Raw genomic sequence first — 27720 nt, forward strand, 5'->3', positions numbered from 1 at the left:
CAGACTTACTTTGCTACTGTACAAGTAGGTGAAATAGGTTAGGAAAGGTGCAAAGATTTGTAGTAATTACTCTGGCCCAATGGTTGCAGGTTTCAACAAGGAAGCCTCAATTGGTGCTGTGTGTGGAATTGACCAGCAGATGGCACTGCAAGCAAGAGGAAATGGTTGCAGAAAGCTTCCCATGTTTGTGCCACCATCTTCATTTCATACAGTAATCTTAGCCGATAACTCCAGAGCAGGTGGTTCTTGTTACCACCCTAATGGTGGCAGTAAAATCAGAGGGATGCTGTCTGCTGCTTTGGGCAAGACAAATCAGAAGAACAGTTCTAGTTGCATGAGGTAGATGGTAGGAATGTACTTATTTGCATGGCTGTGTATTTTCACTAATTAACAAAGTCTGTACCCCAAGGAGTGCATGTTCTGAGGCAAGAAAAGGGGCGTTCTGAAACACACATAAACTTTGTCATAAAGCATACATAGTGAACAAATCTGAAAGGCTTCACTACTTGGATTTTACTCATCTCCCTAGGCAAGGAGCTATCCAGGCCACTGCAACCCCACCCTTAATCACTGTAAATCCATTTCAACCACCTCTAGCACCTGCAGTTTCATCAGGTGCTTCTACCCACACACTTCCAAGCAAATCTTAACAGACCTAAGGACTAGAAACTTCTTCATTTAATGAAGGCTCCAATTCTTGGAAGATAGTTCTACCTTTTAAAATTCAGAATATAGTAATCATTACCGGAATTGCCAACTCACAGTTTTGTATAACTTGTGATTCACTGGAATACTTGCAAATTCATTGTGACAGTATTAATTGAAGAGTTGTTTCTCTGAAAACCCTCATTGCTGTCTCTGCAATAGTATGGCTGAATTACTGGGCCCAGTTCGTTGAAGTTCATTATGCTTCCTCAGCATCACAATCCCATAGGATGCATGTGTACTCACACTAATCCTGTGTCCCTTATTTCCAATTTTATAAGACCTTAGATGGTAGGACAGCATGATGAAAGCAATCATGAGCTCTGGTATATATAATCCATCTTCCAAAAAGGCAGAGAGTTTTCATCAAACCCATCTTGCTTCTGCAGGGTGGTCATAGTTAATAACAGGCCTACAAAATTGAAGGTCAGAAAAGTTTTTCACAAACTTTATGGTGGTTTGATATGAATTTGGGGTGCCTATTCCAAAAATAACATCTGTTATGCCCTATCATATCTAGTTTTGGAGACATGGCATAGCCTCATTAGTGAATGGTTCAAGCAGCTTCTTCATGAGGAAGCCATGGTGTAGACTTCCTCATGAGGAAGCTGCTTGAACCATTCACTAATGAGGCTATACTATACAGGTGCAGCCTATTTATCCACAGATTTGTTAATCTGCTGATTTGCCGCAACTCAAATGGGCTGGGGGAACTGAAAGTCGCACACACCTTTGCCTCTTTTGCTGTCATCTTGCTCAGTTTCCAGGCAGCCCAAAACACTGCAAAAAGGCTCTGCCTCGCCCAGGCAGGGAAATAGCCCTGGAGCCATGGAAGAGGTTCCCCTTTCAAAGGAACAGTAACACTCCTGCAGCCCCTGAGGCAGCAAAGAGGCTGAAGAGGGGAAGGGGGGGCAGAAAACCTCTGTAGCCAGAACATGTGCAATGAGGTAGAGCTCTCTTTCTCGCGCGCGCGCTCTCTCTCTCTCTCTCTCTCTCTCTCTCTCTCTCTCTCTCTCTCTCACACACACACACACACACACACACACACACACACAGGGGCAGGGGTGCTAGTAGTAGAGGGGATTGCTTTAAAAAACCCAGGGAGTGTTTGCCAAATTCCCCCCCCCCCATGGTGCAGGCTCTCCTGCTCCAGCCGACACAAGGAAGCCTTCCCAGCAAGCAAAGCATGAGATTTAGACTATAATTCAATCCAAACTTTCCTGAGAGTAAGCCCCATTGACTTGAATGGGACTTACTTCTGAGTAGAAATGCATAGGACTGGACTTTTAAAAGCTCAGCATCCCACCTGTGAAAGAAGTGGGACAGCTGGCAACAGGAGGGCTGAGTATGGAGGGGAGGGGATTGATAACAGCTGACTTAGTTTCCTTCCATCCGGAAGTGTCAGGCTACAGCATATTTGCTTAACTCTATGGAATTCAGCACAATGCTGTTTTTTGTTAATTGCGCCGCATCACAGAATGGAACTAATGCGGATAAATAGGCTCCACCTGTATCCCCAAAACTAGACATGATAAGGCAAAACAGATGCTATTTTTGGAATCGGAATCAGTGAACACATGGGTTCACTGAGTAGGTGCTGCACTATTGCTGAAGCTAAAGTAGTATGAATTTTTGGAAGTAATCTAAATGAAAGACCATTAGAAGCAGGATATACTTACATCTAACCTCTGGTGAGTATTTTTACACTCAAACCCACTACCCTTTGCATAGGTTGACACTTTCTTCAGAAGCCTTCACATATGCACAATTATTTTTCATTGTTCATATTCACCCACACCCACCATAATCGCCTCATGCAATGACTCTAGTCTCAAAGACACAGAGGGCATACTGCCCGCTTGCACAGCCCCTTTGCTTCAGCATCTACAAGGCACCACCTCCTCAAGCTGGAGGTGGCAGGGAAGAAACTTAGGGAAGAAACTTCAACCCGGAAAATATAAATTTGGCTCTGTGCAAGTGTGGCGAGATGACTTGCCTTTGCTTCAACGACACCTTTACAAGCAAATTATGAAGAGAAAACGTGTTTAGATGGAAGTAGGTACAAGGCAGCTGCAGTTTCCTCTGATTTTTGAACCCCCCTTTTTAGCAGGAAAAAGAAAACTGAAATTTGTTTGGTTTTTGCACACCCATAGCACACCTTTTCAAAGACAAAAATGGCACATGAGGGTAATATCTTTAAACTGCTCTCTCTTGACCATTTCTTAGAAGATCTGTGAAAACCTGGCTAGTATCTAGTTCTCAACGCTTAGATACTCCATGCTAAAGATTCAGATTGTTGGGCATATTTCTGGCTAACTTCAATACTAGGTTGCTAATGCTCTTTTTATTATAAAGGGACTACTTCTACAACACTTCACACCTCTGGTTTTGTTTTTTTTTAATGCTATATCAAAGGCAATAGAAGATTATATACTTAAGTCATTTGAAAGATTCATTACCACTCTCATCTAACTTGTTCAGCATCTGTATTGTTAGATACATGACAGTAAGGTTGAAGATTCAGCACTCCATCCTCTTCCATTTCTCATAAAATGCTTTCAGTTTCACTCTGAATTTTTTTCTATTTCATATACTTATAGGCATTTTTTTCATGGTTTCATCTAAAATCAGAAGTCTTCACAATTACAAAAAATGTAACATTTCATTACACAATTTCCCCTTTCCCATATCTTCTTTTTTGTTTCTACATTTATCATAGGAAGTCTTTTGATCATTATGATATGCATAAATACATCCATGTACGAAGATCATTCCTTTAAAAATATAATTCTATCTATGCCAGTGGTTCCCAAACTGGTGGTCATGACTACTAGCCAGGGAAGCACTTTTTCTGAAAGGCAACAAAGCAATCCACAGGATCGTGCTGCTGCAGGGGACCGGAGGGTTTTTTCCCCCCCTACTTACCTGCAGCCAACACTGCAGTCAGGGGGGTCCAGGGAGCCCTCTGCAGGGTTCCCCATGCCTGTAAAAGTCTTTAAAAAATGAGCACTTCTGATTTTTTGCAACAAAGCCAGGAGTGCCAGTTTTTTAAAAAGACCTTTGCAAGCACAGGGAGCCCTGCAGAGGGTTCCCCAAATCCCCCAGGACTGCAGTACTGGTTGCAGGTAAGTAAAAAAAACCCTCCTGTGCCAGCAGCAGTGTGATCTCCACAGCAACTTGCAGGGCTCCCAACTCCCTTGTGAGAGTTTGGGAACCACTGATCAGTGCCACTGAATTACGATGTCACATGAATGAGGGATTTTTCTTCTTTGCCACAGGTAGAGACTCTGCTCTTATACTAGTTCTGTGTGACAAAGTGATTTCAGCCAGTCTTATCTGACGGATGTTCATACACTGTACAAACTGACACAGGACTGCAAACAGCCTTTACAAAGCCTGATACAATGCAGAAGCCAAGCAAGTTTTGGCCTGGATGAGAGACTGACAGAGCCTCCCATGCATACAATTGTGAGCTCTTTGGAGGAGCCAAATATATCAAACATCTGTACAAGATTGTCATGATATGAGTGCTAACCAGATCGGCTGCAACGAAGAGGTTGTATGTTGACACAAGCAGAGGAGGCAGGCTGGGGCCGAGTTGTAGGCCCAGACAGGGGAACCACTCAATGCTAAAGTGAAGGTGGACACCAGGCAGACAGGCAGATGGCCTGAAAGCACAGGGAGGGCAACCTAACAGTTTTCCTCCATTACACAGGCCTACACACATTTTGGTGTCATAAACGTTTGACCTATTCTTAGCTATGTGTGTGATGCTGAATTTAAAAAGGGCAACAGTTTTGCCCTATTGGCTCTAGTTTTGGGAGTCTGGCGTAGCCATCTTATATGCTGATCCAAGCAGCTTCTTCATGAGGAAACAATGGTGTCAGCTTCCTATGCCGTACCAAAACTGGAGCCAACTGGGCAAAACAGATACCGTTTTGTTGATTCACCACCCCAAAATATCCTAAGTTCATTCAAACATCCTTGGCAAATAGAAAAGAAGGGATTTTTTGTAGCCTTGTGATAGGTTAGCTCAGTGACAAGGCACGTTCCTCTTTTTTGTCTCACAGCACACTAAGAAGGAACTAAAACTGTCGAGGCACTCCATCAGTTTTTTGACAACTGACAAGGCACACCATGCTGCTGGTGGGGAGCTCACATCCCCAATGGCCCTACTAATAAAGGACCCTCCCTCAAACTCCCATGGCACACCTGTGGACCATTCACAGCATAAGAACATAAGAACAGCCCCACTGGATCAGGCCATAGGCCCATCTAGTCCAGCTTCCTGTATCTCACAGCGGCCCACCAAATGCCCCAGGGAGCACACCAGATAACAAGAGACCTCATCCTGGTGCTCTCCCCTACATCTGGCATTCTGACATAACCCATTTCTAAAATCAGGAGGTTGCGCATACACATCATGGCTTGTACCCCATAATGGATTTTTCCTCCAGAAACTCGTCCAATCCCCTTTTAAAGGTGTCTAGGCTAGACGCCAGCACCACATCCTGTGGCAAGGAGTTCCACAGACCAACCACACGCTGAGTAAAGAAATATTTTCTTTTGTCTGTCCTAACCCGCCCAACACTCAATTTTAGTGGATGTCCCCTGGTTCTGGTATTATGTGAGAGTGTAAAGAGCATCTCCCTATCCACTCTGTCCATCCCCTGCATAATTTTGTATGTCTCAATCATGTCCCCCCTCAGGTGTCTCTTTTCTAGGCTGAAGAGGCCCAAACGCCGTAGCCTTTCCTCATAAGGAAGGTGCCCCAGCCCCGTAATCATCTTAGTCGCTCTCTTTTGCACCTTTTCCATTTCCACTATGTCTTTTTTGAGATGCGGCGACCAGAACTGGACACAATACTCCAGGTGTGGCCTTACCATCGATTTGTACAACAGCATTATAATACTAGCCGTTTTGTTTTCAATACCTTTTCTAATGATCCCAAGCATAGAATTGGCCTTCTTCACTGCCGCCTGCACATTGGGTCGACACTTTCATCGACCTGTCCACCACCACCCCAAGATCTCTCTCCTGATCTGTCACAGACAGCTCAGAACCCATCAGCCTATATCTAAAGTTTTGATTTTTTGCCTCAATGTGCATGACTTTACACTTACTGACATTGAAGCGCATCTGCCATTTTGCTGCCCATTCTGCCAGTCTGGAGAGATCCTTCTGGAGCTCCTCACAATCACTTCTGGTCTTTACCACTCGGAAATGTTTGGTGTCGTCTGCAAACTTAGCCACTTCACTGCTCAACCTTGTCTCCAGGTCATTTATGAAGAGGTTGAAAAGCACCGGTCCCAGGACAGATCCTTGGGGCACACCGCTTTTCACCTCTCTGCATTGTGAAAATTGCCCATTGACACCCACTCTCTGCTTTCTGGCCTCCAACCAGTTCTCAATCCACGAGAGGACCTGTCCTCTAATTCCCTGACTGTGGAGTTTTTTCAGTAGCCTTTGGTGAGGGACTGTGTCAAACGCCTTCTGAAAGTCCAGATATATAATGTCCACGGGTTCTCCCGCATCCGCATGCCTGTTGACCTTTTCAAAGAATTCTATAAGGTTCGTGAGGCAAGACTTACCCTTACAGAAGCCATGCTGACTCTCCCTCAGCAAGGCCTGTTCGTCTATGTGTTTTGAGATCCTATCTTTGATGAGGCATTCCACCATCTTACCCGGTATGGATGTTAGGCTGACCGGCCTATAGTTTCCCGGGTCCCCCCTCTTTCCCTTTTTAAAAATAGGCGTGACATTTGCTATCCTCCAATCTTCTGGCACCATGGCCATTTTGAGGGACAAGTTGCATACCTTAGTCAAGAGATCTGCAACTTCATTCTTCAATTCCTTAATAACCCTTGGGTGGATGCCATCAGGGCCCAGTGACTTATTGATCTTTAATTTATCAATGAGGTCTGAAACATCTTCTCTTTTAACCTCTATCTGACTTAACTCCTCGGTCAGGAGGGGCCGTTCGGGCAGTGGTATCTGCCCGAGGTCTTCTGCCGTGAAGACAGATGCAAAGAACTCATTTAATTTCTCTGCCATCTCTAAGTCTCCTTTTATCTCCCCTTTCCCTCCCTCACCATCCAGAGGGCCAACTGCTTCTCTGGCGGGTTTCCTGCTTCTAACATATTTGAAGAAGCTTTTATTGTTCCCCTTAATGTTGCTGGCCATGCGTTCCTCATAGTCTCGCTTGGCCTCCCATATCACCTTCTTACATTTCTTTTGCCACAGTTTATGTTCCTTTTTATTCTCCTCATTAGGGCAAGACTTCCATTTACGGAAGGAAGCTTCCTTGCCCTTCACAGCCTCTCTAACTTGGCTGGTTAGCCATGCGGGCACCCTCCTGGATTTAGTGGAACCCTTCTTTCTTTGCGGTATACACCTCTGCTGGGCCTCTATTATTGTTGTTTTAAGCAGCCTTCATGCACTCTGGAGAGATTGGACTCTTTTTACCCTCCCTTTCAACCTCCTTCTAACCAGCCTCCTCATTTGAGGGAAGTCCGCCCGTCGGAAGTCAAGGGTTTTTGTTAGAGATTTGCCTGGTATTCTTCCCCCAACGTGCACGTCCAAACGGATCGCAGCATGATCACTGTTCCCCAATGGCTCAGTAACGTTTACATCTCTAACCAGGTCCTGCATACCGCACAAAATTAAATCCAGAGTCACCTGTCCTCTGGTGGGCTCCGTGACTAGCTGCTCTAAGCCACAGTCATTTAGCACGTCAAGAAATCCGGTTTCCTTATTGTGACCAGAACACAAATTGACCCAGTCAATATGAGGATAATTGAAGTCCCCCATGATTACAACCCTGTCCCTCCTTGTCACCTCCCTGATCTGTTTCTTCATTTCAATGTCCCCATCAGATTTCTGGTCTGGAGGACGATAGCACGCCCCCAGTATTACATCGCTGCACAAGCCTGGTAATTTAACCCACAGAGATTCTACGGTGGAGTCAGACCCACCTTCAATCTCTACTTTGCTGGATTTTATCCCTTCCTTAACATAAAGGGCCACCCCACCTCCAACATGCCCCTGCCTGTCCCTCCTGTAGAGTTTATAGCCCGGGATTGCGGTATCCCACTGATTCTCCGCATTCCACCAGGTTTCCGTTATGCCCACTATGTCAATACTTTCCCTTGTCACCAGACATTTCAGTTCTCCCACCTTTGCTCGTAGACTTCGGGCATTCGCATAAAAGCATTTATACATGGAATGCCCTAGGATGGGCTGCTTATTCGCTCCTTTGTCCCCGCATCCTCTCATTGTGCCAAACCGTCTATCACATCCCATCACCCTACCTTTCCCAATTTCTTCTCCTACCCTGCCTTTGTCTTGTTGTTCTCTAACCTCCCCATCCTCATCCCATAGGGATGAGGAGTCCCGAACCGGATGCCCCTCGGCTCCTGTCACAGGAGTGTGCCACAGCACAGTGGTTGAAAAGGGCTATGTTAGCTGCACTAAGAGAGTGCAGCATTTAGAATTGTCCTGAAGTCTCCAGGAATTTGCATCAGTCTCCAGGTGACTACTGAGAGCAGTCCTGGAGATTTTAACCAGGGCATCTAGGTTATAATCACAATATTAACTACTAGCTCCAGATGGTGATACCTACTGGCATCTGCAATAAAAAGGCACACCCAGTCAGTTCAATACAGCCCAGAGGCACATACCCAAATGTATCTATACCGGCCATCAGACCTCTCCTCCCACACACATATTTCCCTTGCCAGACCAGGTTGTTGTCTCCAATTTCTAAACAGTAACACAAGGCTATGGGATCAGAAATTCAAAATAAAATAATCCACCCAGAGAGAAGAGACTTGGAAGATTTTAATACTGTATGATGATGTTTAGTTAAGGACATTTCTTTTGTCATAAGAAAAGCCATCAAATGCAGAACATTTTACAGACTTCCTGAAAAGGAAGCGAAGTAACAAAAGACCAACACAAAAGCAATAAATAAGAAACAACCAATCCCATTAATGAATACTGAGTGAAGACAGATGGAACTAACTCTGAAAATATCCTATCTTTTGAGGGAGTAGCAAAAACGGTAGAAGCACTTAGGCTGTAGAAGTCCTAAATATTTCAACTTGGAAGTAAGTCTCATCAAACTCAACAGGACTTACTTCTGCATAGACATGTGTAGAACTGTGCTGTTCACAACTCCTCTATGTTACCTTTTGCCTTGAATATTGTGTGTCTACTTTTTAATCTCTGAAAATTTTGAGGTTTTGAAGAATGAATGCTCCCATTCCTATCCTGCTTATGCAGCTCCATCCTAGGCTTGAAAACGGTTTTATCAGCAAAGCCTCCTTTTTTTCAGCCTGTTACTGCATTGGTTCTCACGCAAAGGCTCTCAGCACACTTCCTATTGTTCCTATTGTTCACAGGTTGGAACCTGGTGTGCAATTTCATGCTTGGAGCCCTATTTATAAACCAAGCATGGGGTTCTCAACCTGCTGCTTGTCCTATAAACCGGTGTGAGGATTGGGGGTAAGATCTGCAGGGGGAATAAAATAGACAGAAGAGATACATAACCTTTCCCACAGCCCTCAGAGTTCCCACCACTCCTGCTGGGTGCGATAACCAGAAGTCTCAGAGCAGCAGACAAACAAGAGAAGCGGAAGAACAGCATCCTATCTAGGGTCAGCTTTAGAGAACAATGGCTTGGAAAAGAGATTTGCAGGAGAAATTTTGCCACTGTTTTCCTCGTTTTATAATAGGGGTAGCTGATCCACAACCCACTTAAGCTGTAGTCCTCCTAATATTTAAGTAAATTAACAACCCAATCCTATCCAGGGGCAGCCTACATGGGTAGGGACATTGATGCAGCCTCTGCTGCACCCCATGGGCTGGTTGCGGGACCAGGCTGGCCAGGAGAGGCAAGTATATGAAATGTTTACTTACCTCCTCTGCCACTTCCTGGTCCCATATGAGCCTACTCAGATCTATGCTAGCTTCTTGCTGGCATAGATCTGAACCATCCAAGAGTCATGTTAGACCCTGGACGGGAGCTCTGGATTCCACAAAAGCCATGGGGGTCCAGTTATCCTGGTCTGCCCCCTCAACCAACCTACCTGCGCTTACACTGTTAGAGCAGTTGCAGCAATGGTACTCTGTGCAATATGATGACAGACCACAAGATACACCATACTCGCACAAATACGTTTTGAGTTGTAAGTTCCATTGTAACTACATCAGCAGCAGTTTAATGGGTTGCATCTCTGTTCCAAGACTTGGCAATGATTTGGTTTAGATATCACCAAATTGCAATATGCATGAAGGTACCCCACAGGAAGGGCAGGACAAATTCCTTTTGTGGGAGGAAAAGCAAGGCTAATGTGGGAAAGAACTACGTCACTGGGTCTACCCAAGCAGTTCCTTCATGCACACATTCCCAAGGTGTCACATTTTCCACATCTGAGGATAAATCTAATTCTGCATATACCATATGGATGAAGAGGGGGCAGTATGAAAAAAAATCTTACTATGGAAGAATTACAGACACAGGAGTTTGGAGAATGGAGAGCTAAAATAGGATGAACCTATTCAAGGGGAAAAGATGATGGAGTTTGGTAACAAAATCTTCCAAAAAAAACCCACAAAAACCATTTAAATATATTGTGGATTTAGGCCCTTCTGCAGGAAATACTAATTGTAGAGGTGCCACTAAAAGGTATGAGTGGAAGCAGACTATGATGTTAAACAAGGGTCAAAGAGGAAATTGTTAAAAGAACATTGGTAAAGTCACTTATCTCTTCCTTGCGAAAATAAACCGTTTTGTGAATTTTTTTGTTGAAAAGCAGTATGTAAATCTCACTAATATTATCATTGTAATATATAGAAATACACCCCCCAAAAAGAGTCCCTTGATCCAGAACACACCAGCATGTTTTCTTCACACTATACACACAGATTGTATGGCACAACCACAAATACATTTGCCGTTATAGGAATCTCATAAATATATAACTTGGATTCAGTAAGGACCAAAATGGTTGGTAACCTTCAGTCTTGAAAGACTATGATATATGCCTACAGCACCTGGTATTCCCAAGGGGTCTCCCACTGACACTGCTTAGCTTTCAAAATCAGACAAGATTGGGCATGTGCAGGGTAACAATTCTTCTGGATCTGTACCTGTTCCGAATATGTATAACCTATGAAAAATAGGATTACAATACCATATTTTAATATGGTAAGCCATATTTCTAAGCCATAGCTTGTACAATGCAAAACCATCTTCAGTAAATAAGTTGGTATTTGAAGTTGCAATCATGGGATACAATTATTTCAGCCACCCATATCACCAAAAGGTGCACTTGTGCAATCATCTAACTAAATAAATAGTATTCAGAAATCCCGAAATAGTAGATTTTTAAAATATTTTTGGCTCTAACTCAAATAAATATTACAGTCTATTTCTCTAATTAACATCAGAACAATGCCACAATAAAACTACTCTTGCCATTTTATTTTCAACAAATGCATGTTTATAATTTGATAACGCTAGAGAAATCAATATTTTTTTTTAGAAAAATGAGCAATATTTGTCAATTTGCGTATGTGCATGTAGTGGCACACACACACACAGAGGCAGGGTTATACTATAAAAGTGAACATAGAATACGCACTACACAGTATTGATTCCCCCCAGTATATTTCTGTAATAAGCATTGAAAAAACTTTGGATCTGTACTGTTTTCCTTTCGTATGACATTTCCAGTACCTAGATCCTTAACTGAACATCTCTGAGGAGGGGATGGTAGATAGTAGGTTAAGAGCCCTCTTGTGTTCCCCATAGTGAGCTGCCAGCAACCCTTATTGCCAAGCTCCTCCGTCTATATTTCTGGCCTTTTAATTGACAAGAGACCAGTAGGTATTCAGAGCACCAAATCTGGCTCTGGGGCCTCTAGCTGCTGCTCCCTAATCTAGACTGATTTGCACAATCCTCATCCTTGTGAAACGATTCATGTCATAACTTATTGCATTTGCACGTGTGCAAAACTGAATATCAACTTTGCAGAGCTGTAGTGTTTACCAGTACAGTACACTTCTTTACAGTTGATGTCAGCACACAAGCAAACTTTGGATTGTATTAGAAATTTTCTTTTTTACTCAGCATTGGAAAAATAAGAAACATATTGCAACTGAAAAATAAATTACACATAATGTACAATATATATATCTATACACATTCATATGTATATATACACATATATTGATATAAGATTGCAACCGTAAGATTTCATCTGTTCTAAGCTACCTGATCCCCAAATCTAGAAAATGGATTTGTGCAAAATTAAATAAAGTCATTTCACTGTTCTAAAGCTTATAGAAAAATATAATTTAGTGAAAGAAACCTTGACATGTTTCATTTTGAGACACTTCCTCTAGAATTAAAATGACACCATGTCATGTGGCTGAAGTAAGCTCCTATATGGGTGCTGTAGTTGTCCCAACACCCTTGTAAGTGCAGACCTGCATGGCAAGTACTAGTGCTTCAAATTTTGCCCAGCAGTACACAGCCACCAGTGCAGGCAGATGTCAGGAAAGGAAGGTATCTTTTGTCCCCCATTTCCACACCAACTGAATGATGCTAGTTGTACAAATTGTGCAGTCTCTGCTGCTCCTACAAACATCCATGCTAGTGGTATGGTAGGAGACCAGTGAAAACTAAAGTTCAGGGTACAGTGTGGACTGCGGGTATCAGCAGTGCACAAGCACATTCCATTGCCAAAGCGCAGCCCACGAGGACATGCCCTGCCCATGGGTTAACAGGTAACAGATGAAGCACTAACCCTTTTGACTAAGAACCCCCTTCAAGAGATTGAAGGACCTTTGCGTTTTCACAACCTTCTTCCACTGTAGGTTTTGATCTCCTAAACCATTTACTATAGAAGAATGGTTGAAGGAATAGCCCTATACAGAGTTACAAGGGATATATCACCAGAACGCCCTGTATAAGGATGTATTGTTTTGAGTAGAAAGTATAAACAGCAAAAAGCCATTGCTGCAAAACCCTGGATTAGAACTTTGGTTTAAGAACTGGTAATTTGTTTTGTCATCTTCCTTTAGGAGAAAAAACACTCGGAAAAGAACTGCTTGCACTACACCTCAATCACAGTATCCTGCACGCCACTGAGCACGGGAACAAAAGTCTCCCACAGAAAGGATTTCAGACTGGACGCTAATAGTCTATAGAAAGCTTCTGACTTGAGATGTTCATAACTGTTTTTAAAAATAGCTATAAGGTTAGTGTAGATCAGATAACAGTTCACAAGTGAGAAACTCAGAGAATGGAAAGAAGACCATTGGGTGATATAATAAAATCTGAACAGTTGTCCTGTATTTATCACAATCTATTTAATGTATTCCATCTATCATTTACTCTTCCTGTACGCCTGCCTCAGTACCTTGTTTTGTAGCTGTATATAACATATTACACGGAATGGTGAGAAAGCCAAAGTCCACCATGATACAGGTTCACAGAGAAAAGTCATTTTCAAGCAAGAAAAATAAAGCTAGGTTCCCCCCCTCAATGTTTCATTTTTAATCTTTTTTTTTTTTTTTAATAAAAAAAGGAAGAATGTGTGTTGGGGAAGGGTGGGGAAAGCATTGGAGGAAGCAAAAGGACGGCAGCAGAGTCCATGAAGAAACAGTGCGACTTTGGTTGGCAAATGGAGACTGCAAAGAAAGAAGACTCCCTCTAAATGCGTAGCAGCCGTGTCTCTTGAGTTTGCCTGGAGTGAGAAAGAGACTCAGCTGAAGAAAAGAAGAAAAAACCAAAAAAGGAGAGACTGTTCCTTTGCGTCCCTCATCCGTGCCAGCATACTCAGTATGCCAGGGAATTCATGATCCGAAACCTCTGGAATCAAGGCTTCTTTATTAAAAACAAACAAGAAAGGGGGAGAGAAGAGATATGCTTCCAGTTGTCCCTGCAGAGAAGAGCCACCTCCTATTTGTTATTCATTCTCTTCTCTCATTTCTACGATGTCCGTCATTTCCTCTGTCTGAGGCATGTCAGTCATTGCTGAGTCTTCGCCTTCTGTTGCGGTCTCATTATCGTTTCTCTTCTTTTTCTGGAGTGAAAAAAAGCATTGTTGTAGATGGCCAGGAATTTCACCAGACTGTAAAGACTAACAAAACCAAATAATTGAGAAACTCTCTGGTCTAGTTCTCATCAAGGTGGCAAACTTATGGCTGAATTGTACTACTTCATGCTCAAATTACACAGGACGTTAATACCAAGTAATTCTCCCACCTGACTTTTTTTATCATTATAAATCAGACTCCCATGCAATAATCTCCAACAAGAGAATGATGATGGAGCACTTTAACTCTTTTTTTTCTATGCCTCTAAACCATGTGCTCCCAACCTGCTTTTGGTTCAATGGGAGAAAAGTTACAGGTACCCATTTCTTGTCCTCTATGAGTTGGTCTCAAGCAACTTATAGGAAAGAGGGATTTGGAGGCAGAAAATCACTGGAAAAGAAACAGCCCGTCTCCCCATCAGTCTCCCCTTTGGGAGAGGAAAAACTACTTGCGATTAACATAATGTGTTAGTCTGAGTTTCAGGCTGCAGGGGGGGTTCATATGACCAAATGCTCTCCTATACCAACACACACACACACACACACACACACACACACACACACACACACACACGTTACATACATACATGCATACACGCACACACACACATATACACACACACACACACACACACACACACACACACAGCATATGTTATATGCTGTAGCTGCAGCATAAAATGCTCAATATTGCCACTGAGCAAGCTCCTCCTTGCCTCTATCTATCCATCCCTCTTGAAGACTAATAGCCCAATCTTATCCACCCCCACCCCTGTCCATGCAGCGGTGCTGAAATAGCTACCACTGCATCCTACTTGGGGGGGGGAGTTGCAAAGGTCTCCTCTGGGTAAGGGATCATTCCCTCACCTGGGGGTTAGCCTCCATGGTTTGGGAGGGGGGGTCTACTTGGACCTACACTAGTGAAATCGCTGGTGTAAGTCTGTGTGGTCCCATACAGTGGGCTGGGAAGGGGGTTAGGGTTCAGTGGTTTCCACTGCTGCTGAACCCATCCCCTTTCTAGACCTGATCCACTCATTCCCTGTCATGTCGCCACCTGAACCTGCCACACTGTCTCCATTGGCTGCTTCTTCTGGCTGCTCCAGTATGCACGGGGAGGTCTTCCCAGTGGCGCTTCAGCAGCATATGAGTTCAGGCACTGCTGGTGTACCTTTTACAACCAGCACTGACTGCTTTATGGCAATCAAAGCCAACAGAATGTATGTTTCATTGCTGCCCAGCCCCATTAGAATTGGGCAGTAAGTCCAAATCATAGGAATTGGGCCCTCCCATCAATTGCTGCTTCTTAAGGGGGAGTAGTGCCACTTCCTACATTACATATAGCTATCACCTGGCAGACAGCTAGCCCTGCAATAGACTCTTCTCGAAGACTAGTTCTACTAGTTCACAAGTATCCATCGATATGTACTTGTGAGCCAATTCAAACATACAGAAATGGCACATCATGCAGTCCTGCTTCCTGACCCAAACCCATATAACCTAGCTTAATTGTAAGGCAGCTGCACTCCAAGATATACAACAAAAAGTTAACAATTGGCCGAAGAAGGAAAAAAACCACCCAATAACTACTGGCATTTAGATTAGGATTCCTAGAAGTGAAAGAAAAAAAACACCAGATCTTTATTTTTATTAAAAATATAGATCACTTCCTAGACAAAGGAAGCAGTTCACAATTATATTAAGCAATCAATTAAACAATAATAAAAATCAAGGCACAAACAGAAAGAAACAAAACTGTAGTTCTACTGAAATGCATTTTTAATCATATTCTTAGAATTCATGTCAAGCCAGCCTCACCATGCCAACATCAGCAACAGAAATAAAGCTGTTTTTCCTTCAGAATTCATCCCTTACCTGTTTTTGATAGACATAACAAGCCGCTATTGCAACCATGGTAGATTCTCCTACAAAACCAGCTAGAAGTGATCCTACTCCTAGGGTGGCTCCATGGACCCTAAAAGAGAAAAAAAATATGATCTTCTGTGATCAATCTAGAATAATCTGCCTTACAGTTCAATCAAAGCTTACTAGAAAACTAAACCATACACTACTCTTTTCCCTAAAGAACATACTTTAAACCAGTGGTTCCCAAACTGTGGGTAAGGACCCACTGGTGGATTGCGATCCAATTTTTGGTGGGTCATGAAGGGCTGGGCAGAGCCTATAATGTAAACACAAGTAATGGTAAGATCAGATAACGGGCAGCCCAATCCTAACTTGTGCTGGAACAGGCAAGCTGGTGGGCCTGCGTTGTATCCAACACAAGTTTCGTGCTGCTCGTGGGTCAGCCTGAGACAAGGGGAGGTTTTTTCCCTTAAGCCAGGGAGAGCCACAGTAGCCCCAATGGGACCTAAAGAAGTGGTGCAAATCCGAGCAGCCTGGGAAAAGAGGCTAGGATCCAGCATAAGTGCTGGATCCTGGTCACACCTCTTGCTCCCTGCCCACCTGCCTGCCCCCAGAATGCCCACCATCCACCCTCCCCCTGCCCTAAAATGCCTCCCTCCCACCTCCTCCCTACCCCATTCACCCCAAAATTCCTGCGCTGGCCAAGCTTGGCTGATGCAAACTCACCATCTACGGGGCCTGTGCTGGCTTGGGGAGGCTGGCGCACGCCTATCTCTCCTTATGTCTGTGCAAAAGTGCTTTACGGCACTTTTGTGATGTTTGGCCAGCACAAGGGACTTGCGTCGGCCCAAGAGCACCTCTGGATTGTGCCCTAATTGTCCTGAGGCTATTTAAAAATCAGATAGTTGCTAATTACACTGCAAACTGCTCAGCTCCAAGAGTTCGCAAGATAGCATGTATAAATATAGGGAGAGGAATATGTTTTAGTTCATACCCCCAAGAAAGAATTCCAAAAACCCAGAAGATTTTGTCCGCCCGCCCCCCCCGAGAGAAATGTGGGAAAGGAAGTAGAGTGTTCACTAAAGTTAATTAAAGGGCTGTTTCATTATAAGAAGTTGTTTTTTGTATATGAATAAAAATGTTATTACTTGTAAGTAAATAAATAAAATATTTCTTTTTAGATCTCTTTTTTAAAAAGTCTTGTAAACCTGGTGGTGTCATTTTAAAAAGTGGGTCCTGATGCTAAAAAGTTGGGGAACTACTGCCTGAAACAATTAGAAAATGGGAGCAAATCATGATTGTTAAGGAGAATTTCTACAGAATGTAAGATATTTTCTATAATAAAAAGGCAGAACTCTTCAGCAAACCACTGTTATTGACAACAATGCAGACAGTACTAGAACTGGTAGGGTCAACTGGATTTCTTGTCAGCCCCATAGTGTCCCACCCTTTGTGATGACTTTTTCCACTGCCAGTGCTGATGAATGATAGAAGCCACAAGTGCAAAAACAACATATCTATGTGCCTGATTTTTTGTCTACTGGAAACAGTAACACAAATATATCCGGGCGTAGTGTGGTAACCAGCTCCTAGTTGAAGTTTATGCCAGTACTGATTCTCCTGGCAGATGAGCCAGAGACATCCATAGTTTTATGAACACAAAACCTGCAATGGGTCCCCTCTGAATAGGAATAACCAAATAGATCAGGCTGATATTCTAGGAACATAGAAAGCTATCTTCTACAGAGTCTGATTGTTGGTCCATCTAGCTTAGTACTGTCAACGATGACTGGTAGCAGCTCTCCAAGGTTTCAGGTAGCAATTTTTCTCTGTCCTACCTGAAGATTCCTCTGCAAGCAAAGCAGATGCTTGTCCACTGAGCAACAGTCGCTCCTGTATATTTCTGTACATGGGTGTCTCAGTGTGTCAATTTTATTAAACTGCTCATTAATAACCAACTTCTGAGATGATGGTACTAATGGTTCATCACATCCTTAACCAATTGGTACTGTGTGCATTACAAAGAATGGTGAACCATCTATATTCTGATTTGGACGGAAAACGTTTTATGCATGGAGCAGTGTGGCGATGGGCCGGACATTATAGGGAAAGTGAAAGACAAGAAGAAGAACTTACCCTAAATAAGGCAATACAATCAGACTGGTGATGAGAACAATGATCCGCAGCACTGAGCTGGGGGCCAGCACAAAAGTCTTTTTTAGTGTCATCAGCCATCCTGTCAGATGTGCTCTTACTGTGACTATAAAAAGAACGGAAGGACAACAGTCAGACACAATTTCCTCCGTCTTCTGACAAAGTTTGGCTGCATATTCTGCCTGGGGCAAACAGAAGGCTCATTCTTCATAGCAGAAAAAAAAAGGTAACTTCCTGCCACCCTCAGATATCATGTGGCTCATGATAAAATGCATGACTTGTTGGATAAGAGGTCCAAGTTCAACATGAGATATTGTTAATGGTGAAAGATTCTCAGTGCAGTGAATCCACCTATATTTATTGTAAAGGAATGCAGCAGGTAAGCCGTACGAAACCACGCGATGTTCAGAGTCGTGCCCGACCACAAATTGAAGTGTAATGTGGGAGCGAGTCCCAGTTGCCTCTGCTGCTAGCAAAACACAATTATATCTGCTTCATTTACCATTTAAAACCTTCTAAATATTCATTACTGTAATAAAAACTCAAAGACTCAGAGAAGGAACCTGGGGTTTCTTCAATAACCTTGATGACCCACACACTGTGACCCTCTCCTTTGATCCTTGCTGGCCCTGGGATTCTACCCCCCCCCCATCCTAAAAGCTGCTTATAATTTTCCTTATAATTTTGATACATTTGGTGCAATTTACACTCTAGGGCTTTTTGCACAGAGAAACCCATTTGAGTCTCTTGTATGGTATGTGCATCATGTCTGTTAAAGTGAGAGAACAGGAGGAAAGCAATACAACCGTGAAATTCTAGTTCCACAATGTATGCTTTACAGGCAGATGGCAGAAGAACTTAGACCTAGCTCACACAAACACTATGTGAGGTGGTAAATTTGTTCCTGAACTGTACTTCAGGGAGCTCACATGGTTGAATGCCCCTTCATACAAGGGGGGTGGGGAGACTTATCTCCATCTAGAAGGGTGTTTGTTATCCTCGTATTCTCTTTGATATGCTACTTTCCTACAACAGGGCTGGGAATACTTTTTCATGTAGAAGCAATAAGTAATGCAGGCTGCAATCCTTTCCACACTTACCTTGGAGTAAGCCCCATTGACTATAATGGAACTTCTGTGTAGAAATGCATAGGATTAGGCTGGCAGTCTCCTAATTGTAAGATGAACAGTCAAGAAATAGACTTACTACCTCTGTTTGTATAAATCCACTGATTGTATAAATTCTGTTTGTATAAATCCACTGATTGTATAAATTCTGTTTGTATAAATCCACTGATTGTATATATCCACTGATCCATTGACAGTGGATCCACTCAAGATCCACTGATCAAAATTACAGTATTCTCTCCACTGGAACTTGGTCAGATGTTTATACAGAGCAGGGAGAAGCAAAAGGGATTAACAACATGATTTAAAGAATTCCCACCCCCTATTCCCCCTACCTGGAACTGGGAAGAAGGAGAAGATACGAAGAGGAATAACACAGAGCTCCGCAAAGGCAAAATCAACTCCAATTATGTCAACCAAAATCTTCTCTGATACATTAGGAGTCCAAAACATCACAAAACAGAGCTGAGGGAGAAGAACCAGAAAATAAAGATTAAAAATCTCATCTCATGTTTCTCGAGTGCGCATCATTTTAAGTATGTCCCTCATGTCTCTTAAATGCCCCCTTGATTTTCCCCATGTGTTTCCTGTGCTTTTGGATTGGCCTGCAAATGTGCCCAATGGCTGTTAGGAACCACTGTAGAGCCTTCTCACCTAAACATGAAAAAAAAAACCTGCTTCAGACAACTCACAGTATCTTGGCCTGTAGAATTCAGTTTCGTTATGAGGTGTATCCATTTCAGAAGAACATTCCTGGTATATATAACAGGCACCCCTTGCTCCACAAAAAAATCACCAACTCCTCTGGTCTTTCAAGTTCTTCCAAAGACAACCTTATGGTTGTCCACACAGCACAGCTTCACATTTCATGATCAAAAGTAAAGTGGTCCTCTGTTCCTTTTAAACACAATGAGCAATTCAGCATATTTTTGAGATGCTTATGGGACAAGGAGGCATTAGCGCCATTGGTTATTTGATTTTCTCTGTAAACTGCTTTGTGAACTCTCCGTTGAAAAGCGGTATATAAATACTAACACCAATACTAATATTTTCAGATTTATTCTTTAAAAAAGTAATAAATTACACTGTTCCAGAAGTTCACAAATTACACTGGATTATCTCTGGTTTACTTGGAAGCCCCAAGGACTGGTTAGTGGTTTGCTCCTACACAAGGGGTTCCACCCTCCGTGCATACCGGTACACAAAACAAACAGAACATGAATCCTACTGTCGCTTGAAGAAGCAGGAAATTTACTGCCCTCAGAAGGACAAGCTCTCATGGGGAAACTCATACCTCTTTTGGCTGGCAAGCCTACCAGCATACATGCAGACACAGGAAATTTGCTGAGAAATGTTTGGCAGTGGGAGAGGAGGGGTCCGCATAAGAAACCCCAGGATTGCAGTGAACATGTAGTTGCAAATCCCATATTGGTGGAAACTCACGAATCTGTTTCCCCATGGAATAAATGCATGTTCGGTCTGGGCCCTAGCCTAGATAGATGTACGCATGGGCAGAAGAGAAGCACATCTAGTTAGAATGGTTTTGAAAGTTTTTACTACCAGTTGTGCAGGCAAGCCTATTGTTGCTGTTGTTGTTTTTTTTAAGCAAACACAGCTGACTCATTCCCTCAGGCAAGTGGGAGCTGCAACAACTCTCCAAATATGTCCTCCTACATATACACTTCTCCCCTTCCAGTGCTGATGACTGCCTACCATCACGGTCTTAATAAACTATGCTGCTTATTTTATGATTAGCCAGATATAATTTACACTATCAGCAGAATCCCACAGGAAAACTTTTTCTGCATCAGGATGTAAGTGGAGGGCTACATTTTTTACTACTGCACTTTGAAAAGTGCTTTACGCAGTACTTGTTTGCAGGGAATCCATTTCTGATACAAGACTATCAAAATGCAGGATTAGTTGCAAAATAACAAAAGAAACAGAAGCTGATGGGCAGGAACAGATAAAGAAATTGTGGCCAACCATTAAACTCACGGCCATGGGAAAAGTAAACATCATTTATATAACAATGGTATCCCTTATTTAGATACCATTCCTTATTGGGATAAGGTTTAATAATCTGAGAATGCAAACCAGGAAATTTTGGTTATTACTTTTTATAGCTCCAGATGGCCTTGGAGGTAGCTGATTATCTGGATCCATTTCAGGCTGAGATTTGAGATAGAGACAGCCTTGATCACTGTGGATGATGAACTACACCAGGGATTGGACAGAGGAACTGCATCTCTGTTAATCCTGCTTGACCTCTCAGCAGCCTTTGGCACCATTAACCATGCTGTCAGAATGGGCTTGGGGGCACCGTCTTGGGGTGGTTCCACTCCTTCCTGGCTGACAGTGCACAGAAGGTGGTGCTGGGGGGATGTTTGCTTGGCACCCTGACTTGAAGTGCTGGGTGCCACAAAGTTCAATTCTATCCCCATACATGTTTCTAACATATATAGGAAGCCACTGAGAGAAGTCACTCAGAGACTGGGGTGGGACTCATCAATATGCTGATATCACCCACTTCTTTCTCTCCTTCCCACCAGATACCAAGGCAGCAGTCGAGGTCCTGAATCACTGTCTGGAGGCAGTTAGGAGCTGGATGTGGGAGAACAAACTGATATTAAATCCTGATAAGACAGAGGTTCTCTTGGTCTGGAAATCCATGATGCTTCTGTTTGACTATTGCCCTGCTCTAATGGGGTTGCACTGCCTCTGAAAGAGCAGATCTGCAGTCTAGGCATTCTCCTGGATTCCTAGGTGATGGCTGTGTTAAGGGGTGATCTGATGGCAGCAACCATACCTAAATTGCTCAGACCTGGCCAAGGTGACCCATGCCTTAATGATGTCTAGAGTATTGCAACACACTCAACACTGCCTTTGAAAACTGTCTGGAAATTGCAAATTGTGCAGAATGTGGCTGCCTGTGTGCAGTTGCAGGGGCCTATCAGTTTGGCTCAGTTGGGCTTCTTCAGTGGCGACACCGACTGCTGGTTCAATTCCAGGCATAATTCAAGGTGCTAGTTTTGACTTTAAAGGCTCTTTGTGACTCAGGACCTGGGTATTTGAGAGACCACCTCCCTCCATATCATCTAAGCATCCTCCGAGGTCATCAGAGAGGGCCCTTTGAACTATGCTGCCACTGATAGAGGCAAGGGGGTTGGTGGTGCTCCTATTGTGGAATACCCTCCCTTTGGAATTTAAAAAACAATGCTCCCTCTTTGGAGACCTTTTGGTGAGTCCTTAAGACCTTTTAGTTCAGGCTTTTGATGGCTGACATAGACTGGCATTTTAATTTTAATTGAATGTAGTTTAAAATTGTTTAATCAACATCATAATTCACCTTTATTGGCATAAGAGACATACAAACAAACAGAAAGTAGGAATAAATAGTACAAAAGATTACATGAGCATTACGCCCATTTTAACATTGATTGGAGGTCAGAAGGTCAAAGGAAAAAATTTTTATGGTTGACAGAGGCATCATCATGAGTTAGTATTATCTATGTTAATTGCTCTTACTGGACTTACATTAGTTTATACCAACTGGTTAAATGGAGGGAGAGCTCTGCATCGATGTATTACCAGTTTTATAAAGGGTGTTAATTGGGTAATAAGCGATTCATCAACTTCATTCAGCAGAAGTTGCAGAATGAATTTATCAGGATATCCTAGAAATTTAGATAGTATTGGGTCTAAGTAGAGTAAACAAATATTCTTATATAGATTGCAATACAATAATGTGTGGGTCAGGCACTCTACTGTCTTGCTGTTACATGGGCAAAGTTGTGCTTCATACGGGACTGCACTGAATCTTCCAACTAAGACATTAGAGGAGAGCGTGTTGCACCTCGCTAGGGTGAGGGCACGTCGCTCCTGTGGATTCCTGAGGAAAGAAAGATAGCTAGCCATTCTCAGCACAGTTGGTAGTATACCAATGTATAAAGGAGAACAGGTTTTTCATGCTGCATTGTGTAATATTTGTCGCTCAATAGCTAGCAGTATTCCTTTGAGGAGCTTAAACACCTGGGGTGGTTGAAGAGCTCCCAAGGAGTCCAGAGCAATACCCATGGTTTTAACTTCCTGTAAAAATAGTTTGAATTCAAAAAGTGAAAAAGGATCTGATAACACGCCCATAAGGAAGAGATAATTGTTTGATATATAACAGATCCTAATCCAAAACCTGAAAGAATGAAGCCATGCCACTGTCTCTAGTCTGAGAGCTCCTGCTTCTAAACATAAGACAGCATAAGGTACACAAAGTGGTACAGCAAATACACTGTAAAGAAAAGTTGTCTGGATCCTTTCAGCGGAGCTATTAACAGCAGACAAAATGTTTAATGTTATCTGATCCACTGGGTGTTTTTGTCTTGCTTTTATTGTTTGTTTTTTTAAGTTTTATTGCATTATTATTGTTGTGTGTTTTTAATCTTATAAAGCCACCTCGAATGCCAGGTGGAATGCCAGGCGGAGGCAGGCGGAATATAGATACAGTGATTCAATATCTTTCTTTGAATTGGTATTGCTTTAATACAGGTTTAACACAATTTAAATTAATTTTCTTGTCAGATGAGGGGGTCTCTGTAGAGTTTTTTTTTTTAGTGCAAGTGAACATGCAATTAAAACTTTGCACACCAGCAGAGAATTGCTGAGTGTGTTAAATTCTTGATTTAAGGCAATAATCCCCAGCAGCCACTACCATGTTCCTTTGATATGTAAGAACATATGAACAGCCTGCTAGATCAGGCTATAGGCCCATCTAGTCCGCTTCCTATATCTCACAGTGGCTCACCATCTGCCTCATAGGAACTATTTTAAATTATCTGGGAGAGAAGAGATATTGTCAAAGAGAGTTAGGGATACAACAGGTTAAACTAGAAATTTTAATCTATAAATCTGTATCTGAGTGACCAGACTCACATTCCTATCTATGGGGCAAAAGTATATGCTGCTAGCATTAGTTCACCTTTGTTTCATCATTAAGTAGGTTACACATTTGTATCCATTTAGCAAGCAAATTCCTTTAAATACACAAGCAGGTTTTATGCTTTCAGTTAGCAAGGAGTCAGGCTCCCTGGAATCCATGCTGCATTTTCTGCAAGGAGAACTGAGAGAGAAATAGACTTCATTTCTGATTGAACGATTCTTAGCATGGATTCTCTTTGCAACTTGTAAGATTCAACCTTATTAACCTATTATATTCTTGGTCATTAAATTTTTTAAGTATCAGAAAGGCTTTGGAAATTGTTTTAATGAGCTCTTGATGGACAACTGCTATATGGCAGTATTGTACTGCAGCTATTTTTGGATTGTGCAATTGCTTCATCAGCCAATTGCTACATTTCAGTTTCTATTGTCTTATTTTATTGATGATTTCGCTAGTAGCTCATTTTTATTCGTGAACTGCTGTGGAATTTTTGGAGTGTATACAAAAATTATAACAGCTAGGGAAATTACTGGGACTTGAGAACCAACATTTCCACTGTTCTGTTTCATGGATGGCAATACAGGTCCAGCCTATTTATACACGGATTTTTTATACAACACAGATTTGACTCAACATGAATAGCCCCTGCAAATGAGAAGGAATGTGCTGATCCCTAGAGAAGGAGAAAAATGCATCCCTTTAAAAGCAGTTTTAAAAACTGAGCAGTCCTTTGACAATAGCCTCCTTAATGAGAGGGGGGGGGCAGCTGGCTGACAATCCATCAATCCTTCTTTCTCCAGCGGACCCCTCCCTTGCCCCTGAGCAGTGAAAGAAAGGTGATAGCTTTGCACTGGTGAAGGGAGGGGCTGAGTGAAGCTTTCTAAGCTCTTGGAGGAGGACTGGTTGATGGATTGCCTTCTTAATGACCCTTATCTTAGAGTCAAAAGGTCAGTAAGGCTGTTTTTAGATCACTGGAGCAAAGGAACTTTGTTTTTTAAATTGATTTGCTATAGTTCTTTTTTGCCATGAGTGCTTGGAACAGAACCCACGCGAATAATTAGTTTCAACCTGTATAGGGCCACTGGGAGATGCGAGTCCCACTGCCATTGCAGTGTGCCTTATCAATTGTCAAACAGAACTGATGGTGTGCCTGGACAATTTTAGCACCTTGTCAGTATGTCTGAAATGAACATACTTGTAAAGGGAACATACAAATAAGAGTTATCTTGTGAGCAACAGGAGGAGAATGAGAATGGTAGGAGAAACTTCAGGCCAAGGGTGGAAAAGAATGCAGGAAAGAAATGACTCAGCTGACAATGCTCCCATGCAATCAGGTAATACTTTTCATCTACCACACGCAACACTTTGCAATGCTAAAAACATCTGAGACTTCAAAAAAAGGGGGGAAAACGACCAAAGAAATTCTATGTCAAACACTCATTTAAATGTCAAACTAAGGCATGCCTATTTGGGAAGGGCTCAAAATAATAGTACTGTACTCATCTTAGCCACAGATCTAATAGTACTGTACTCATCTTAGTCTCAACCTGTACTTTGCATCTGTTAATAAACCCAACTTTGTTTAATTAATCTGGTGCATTCTGAGTAGATCATGATTAATCTTATTTCACCACAGTTTACAGTCATGGGTATCTCAGACAGTAACTGCAAAATAGTGTACTAATCCTCTGAGGGCGCAATCCTAACCCCTTATGTCAGTGCTTTCCAGCACTTTCCAGCACTGACATAAGGACAATGCAGCTCTGAGGTAAGGGAACAAACATTCTCTGAGGATTACTCCATGAGTGACACCGAATTGCAGGATGCAGCACACGTCCCATTGGCACTGCTATGCCAGTGCTGGAAAGCATAAGGGGTTAGGATTGCGCCCTAAGGCAGTTAAATGGAAAGAGACTGGAAGCTGGCAGAACTGTAACTTGGTAACCATATTTGATCTTGCCCTCCCATATTCAAGGATCATCTACTCTTTAATTCAGTGAGTGGTAGCAACTATTGATTTTTAGGTTATTTTAGGTGGGAACTGGTCCCAAGGGACAGCTGGAATAATCAGAGCCAAGCTAGATGTGACAGTCCTTCACATGCTTGCTTTTGATGAAGTAACTAGTATGTACAGGGGGATGATCTGTAATGGAATCGTGGTGGGAGAAAAGGGTTTTTAAGCCTGCCCCATCCCAAATGGAATCAGACACCCAGACACACTCAGGCATATGTTTTTAAAAATAAAATAAAGCTTTTACTGACTCTTACAGAGGCCCCCCCCCCCCCGAAAATAACATGTGGCTGACCCAATTCAGATAGGACTTCTGGAGGGGAGTAACCTTAAAGCCTCCCCGCATGCTTCCAATCTAGCCCATCCCCACACATTGGCTACATCAGAAAAAAGACAGTAAACAAAGACCAGCAATGTGACTGATGCTGCCATCTAGCATAGTTCTTAGGCATTCATCCATTCTGAAAAAAATAGGGTGCTTTAAGAGTCAGGTTGCAGCTGTTACATCTGAGAGAAGAAAAGAAAGACACCTGTATTCTTGAGACAAAGCTTATGCAGCAAGAATGATCTTTTCAAACTTAGTCTCCAGCATATAAATAAGAAGTTAGGACTAATGAACTAAAACTCCTTATATAAAAGAGATTCATTTGTATCTATTCAGTTGGATTCTTACAATGTTCGTGCAGTCTAGCACATACATTCCTTCAAATATTTATATTGACAACATAGCTTTGTTATGCTCTTTCAGGCTGAAAAAGATCTAGTATCAATAAAATCTGGCCATCTCCAAAGGTTAAAATGAACCTGTAAAATGCATCCCAAACTGTCTTGCACAAAGTACCCAGGATACGGAACAGGGAATGCCAGGACAAGCCAAAAGGTACAGAATCAGAGAAGTGTAGCATACAAAGTTGCCATTTGACATTGTACAGCTACATCAAATACAACATCAGAGATACCCAAGAGACAGTGTGCTGCTCTGTCTCTATCTCGGGATCCGAGTTATAAAGCCAGCATCTCTCAGTGTGTTGTGCATGGATCTCAGTAGTCCTGATCCATAGACCCAAATGTTGGGGTTCACTGTGCTGCTGTAGTAAATGGATGAAACACACATGCAGAATTAGTTGCATTAACTTTTTTTTTAAATAAATAGAGCAATTTGCTAAATCTATTGTGACAACTGCAGTGGCAAGAACTCCAGACAAAATCCCAGCAGTGTGCATAGCTTCTTAGTCCAGAACTACATCTACAGATTTTTTTCCCCTTACAAATCTGAACTTTCTCTCTTTAACTGGGGGAAACAAAATAAAAAAACCCTGCTGGTCTCTTTATTCCTATTCAGGGGGAAAGCAAGAGGAAAAGGAGCCAGTGTCTCTTTTACGGGGAAGGGGGTGGAAACTGCTTCCAAATGGTGACAGAGAACTTTATGTGCCACTTAATCACCTGTGTATTCTGCATACTCAGCAACAAGACAATACTTGCTCAACAAGCCATACCTACAGAAAGTGCTTAACAGAAGAAATGCAAATTAAGATTGAACTGACCTGCGGCAACAATGCCATTTATTCCTTGTACTTTAAACCATTTCTAATGAAATGGTACTTTAAGCTGCTGAGAACTGCACAATGCTCTTGGCAACTACTTGGTCAGCCAGATTGACTCCGTGAGGCATACAGTGGATAGTCCTCTGCAAGTTGTTTCAAGAAATATACAGCTAATAAAAGGAAACTGATCATACCTGGCAATACAGGTAAGCTAGAGATGTTTGGAATAGAATCACTTGCATCATATAACTGCTCTGAAAGCTTTCACCCAGACCTA

General features: G+C 42.5%; 1 protein-coding gene across 2 annotated transcripts in view; it reads right to left on the reverse strand.

Annotated features, from left to right (window-relative positions):
- Nucleotides 1-8538: 8538 nt before the first annotated feature.
- ANKH (ANKH inorganic pyrophosphate transport regulator) overlaps nt 8539-27720 on the reverse strand; it is a 119822-nt gene continuing 100640 nt past the window's right edge. For both annotated transcript variants that reach the window (XM_066625681.1, XM_066625680.1), the window contains 4 exons: nt 19291-19420; nt 17811-17934; nt 15684-15783; nt 8539-13799 (listed from right to left, as the gene is read on the reverse strand). In XM_066625681.1, the coding sequence (XP_066481778.1) occupies nt 13683-13799; nt 15684-15783; nt 17811-17934; nt 19291-19420 (471 nt within the window). In that variant the 3' untranslated portion in view covers nt 8539-13682. The remainder of the gene's footprint in view (nt 13800-15683; nt 15784-17810; nt 17935-19290; nt 19421-27720) is intronic.

Source organism: Tiliqua scincoides, chromosome 4 (genome assembly GCF_035046505.1).
Source record: "Tiliqua scincoides isolate rTilSci1 chromosome 4, rTilSci1.hap2, whole genome shotgun sequence".
NCBI classification, from domain to species: domain Eukaryota; kingdom Metazoa; phylum Chordata; class Lepidosauria; order Squamata; family Scincidae; genus Tiliqua; species Tiliqua scincoides.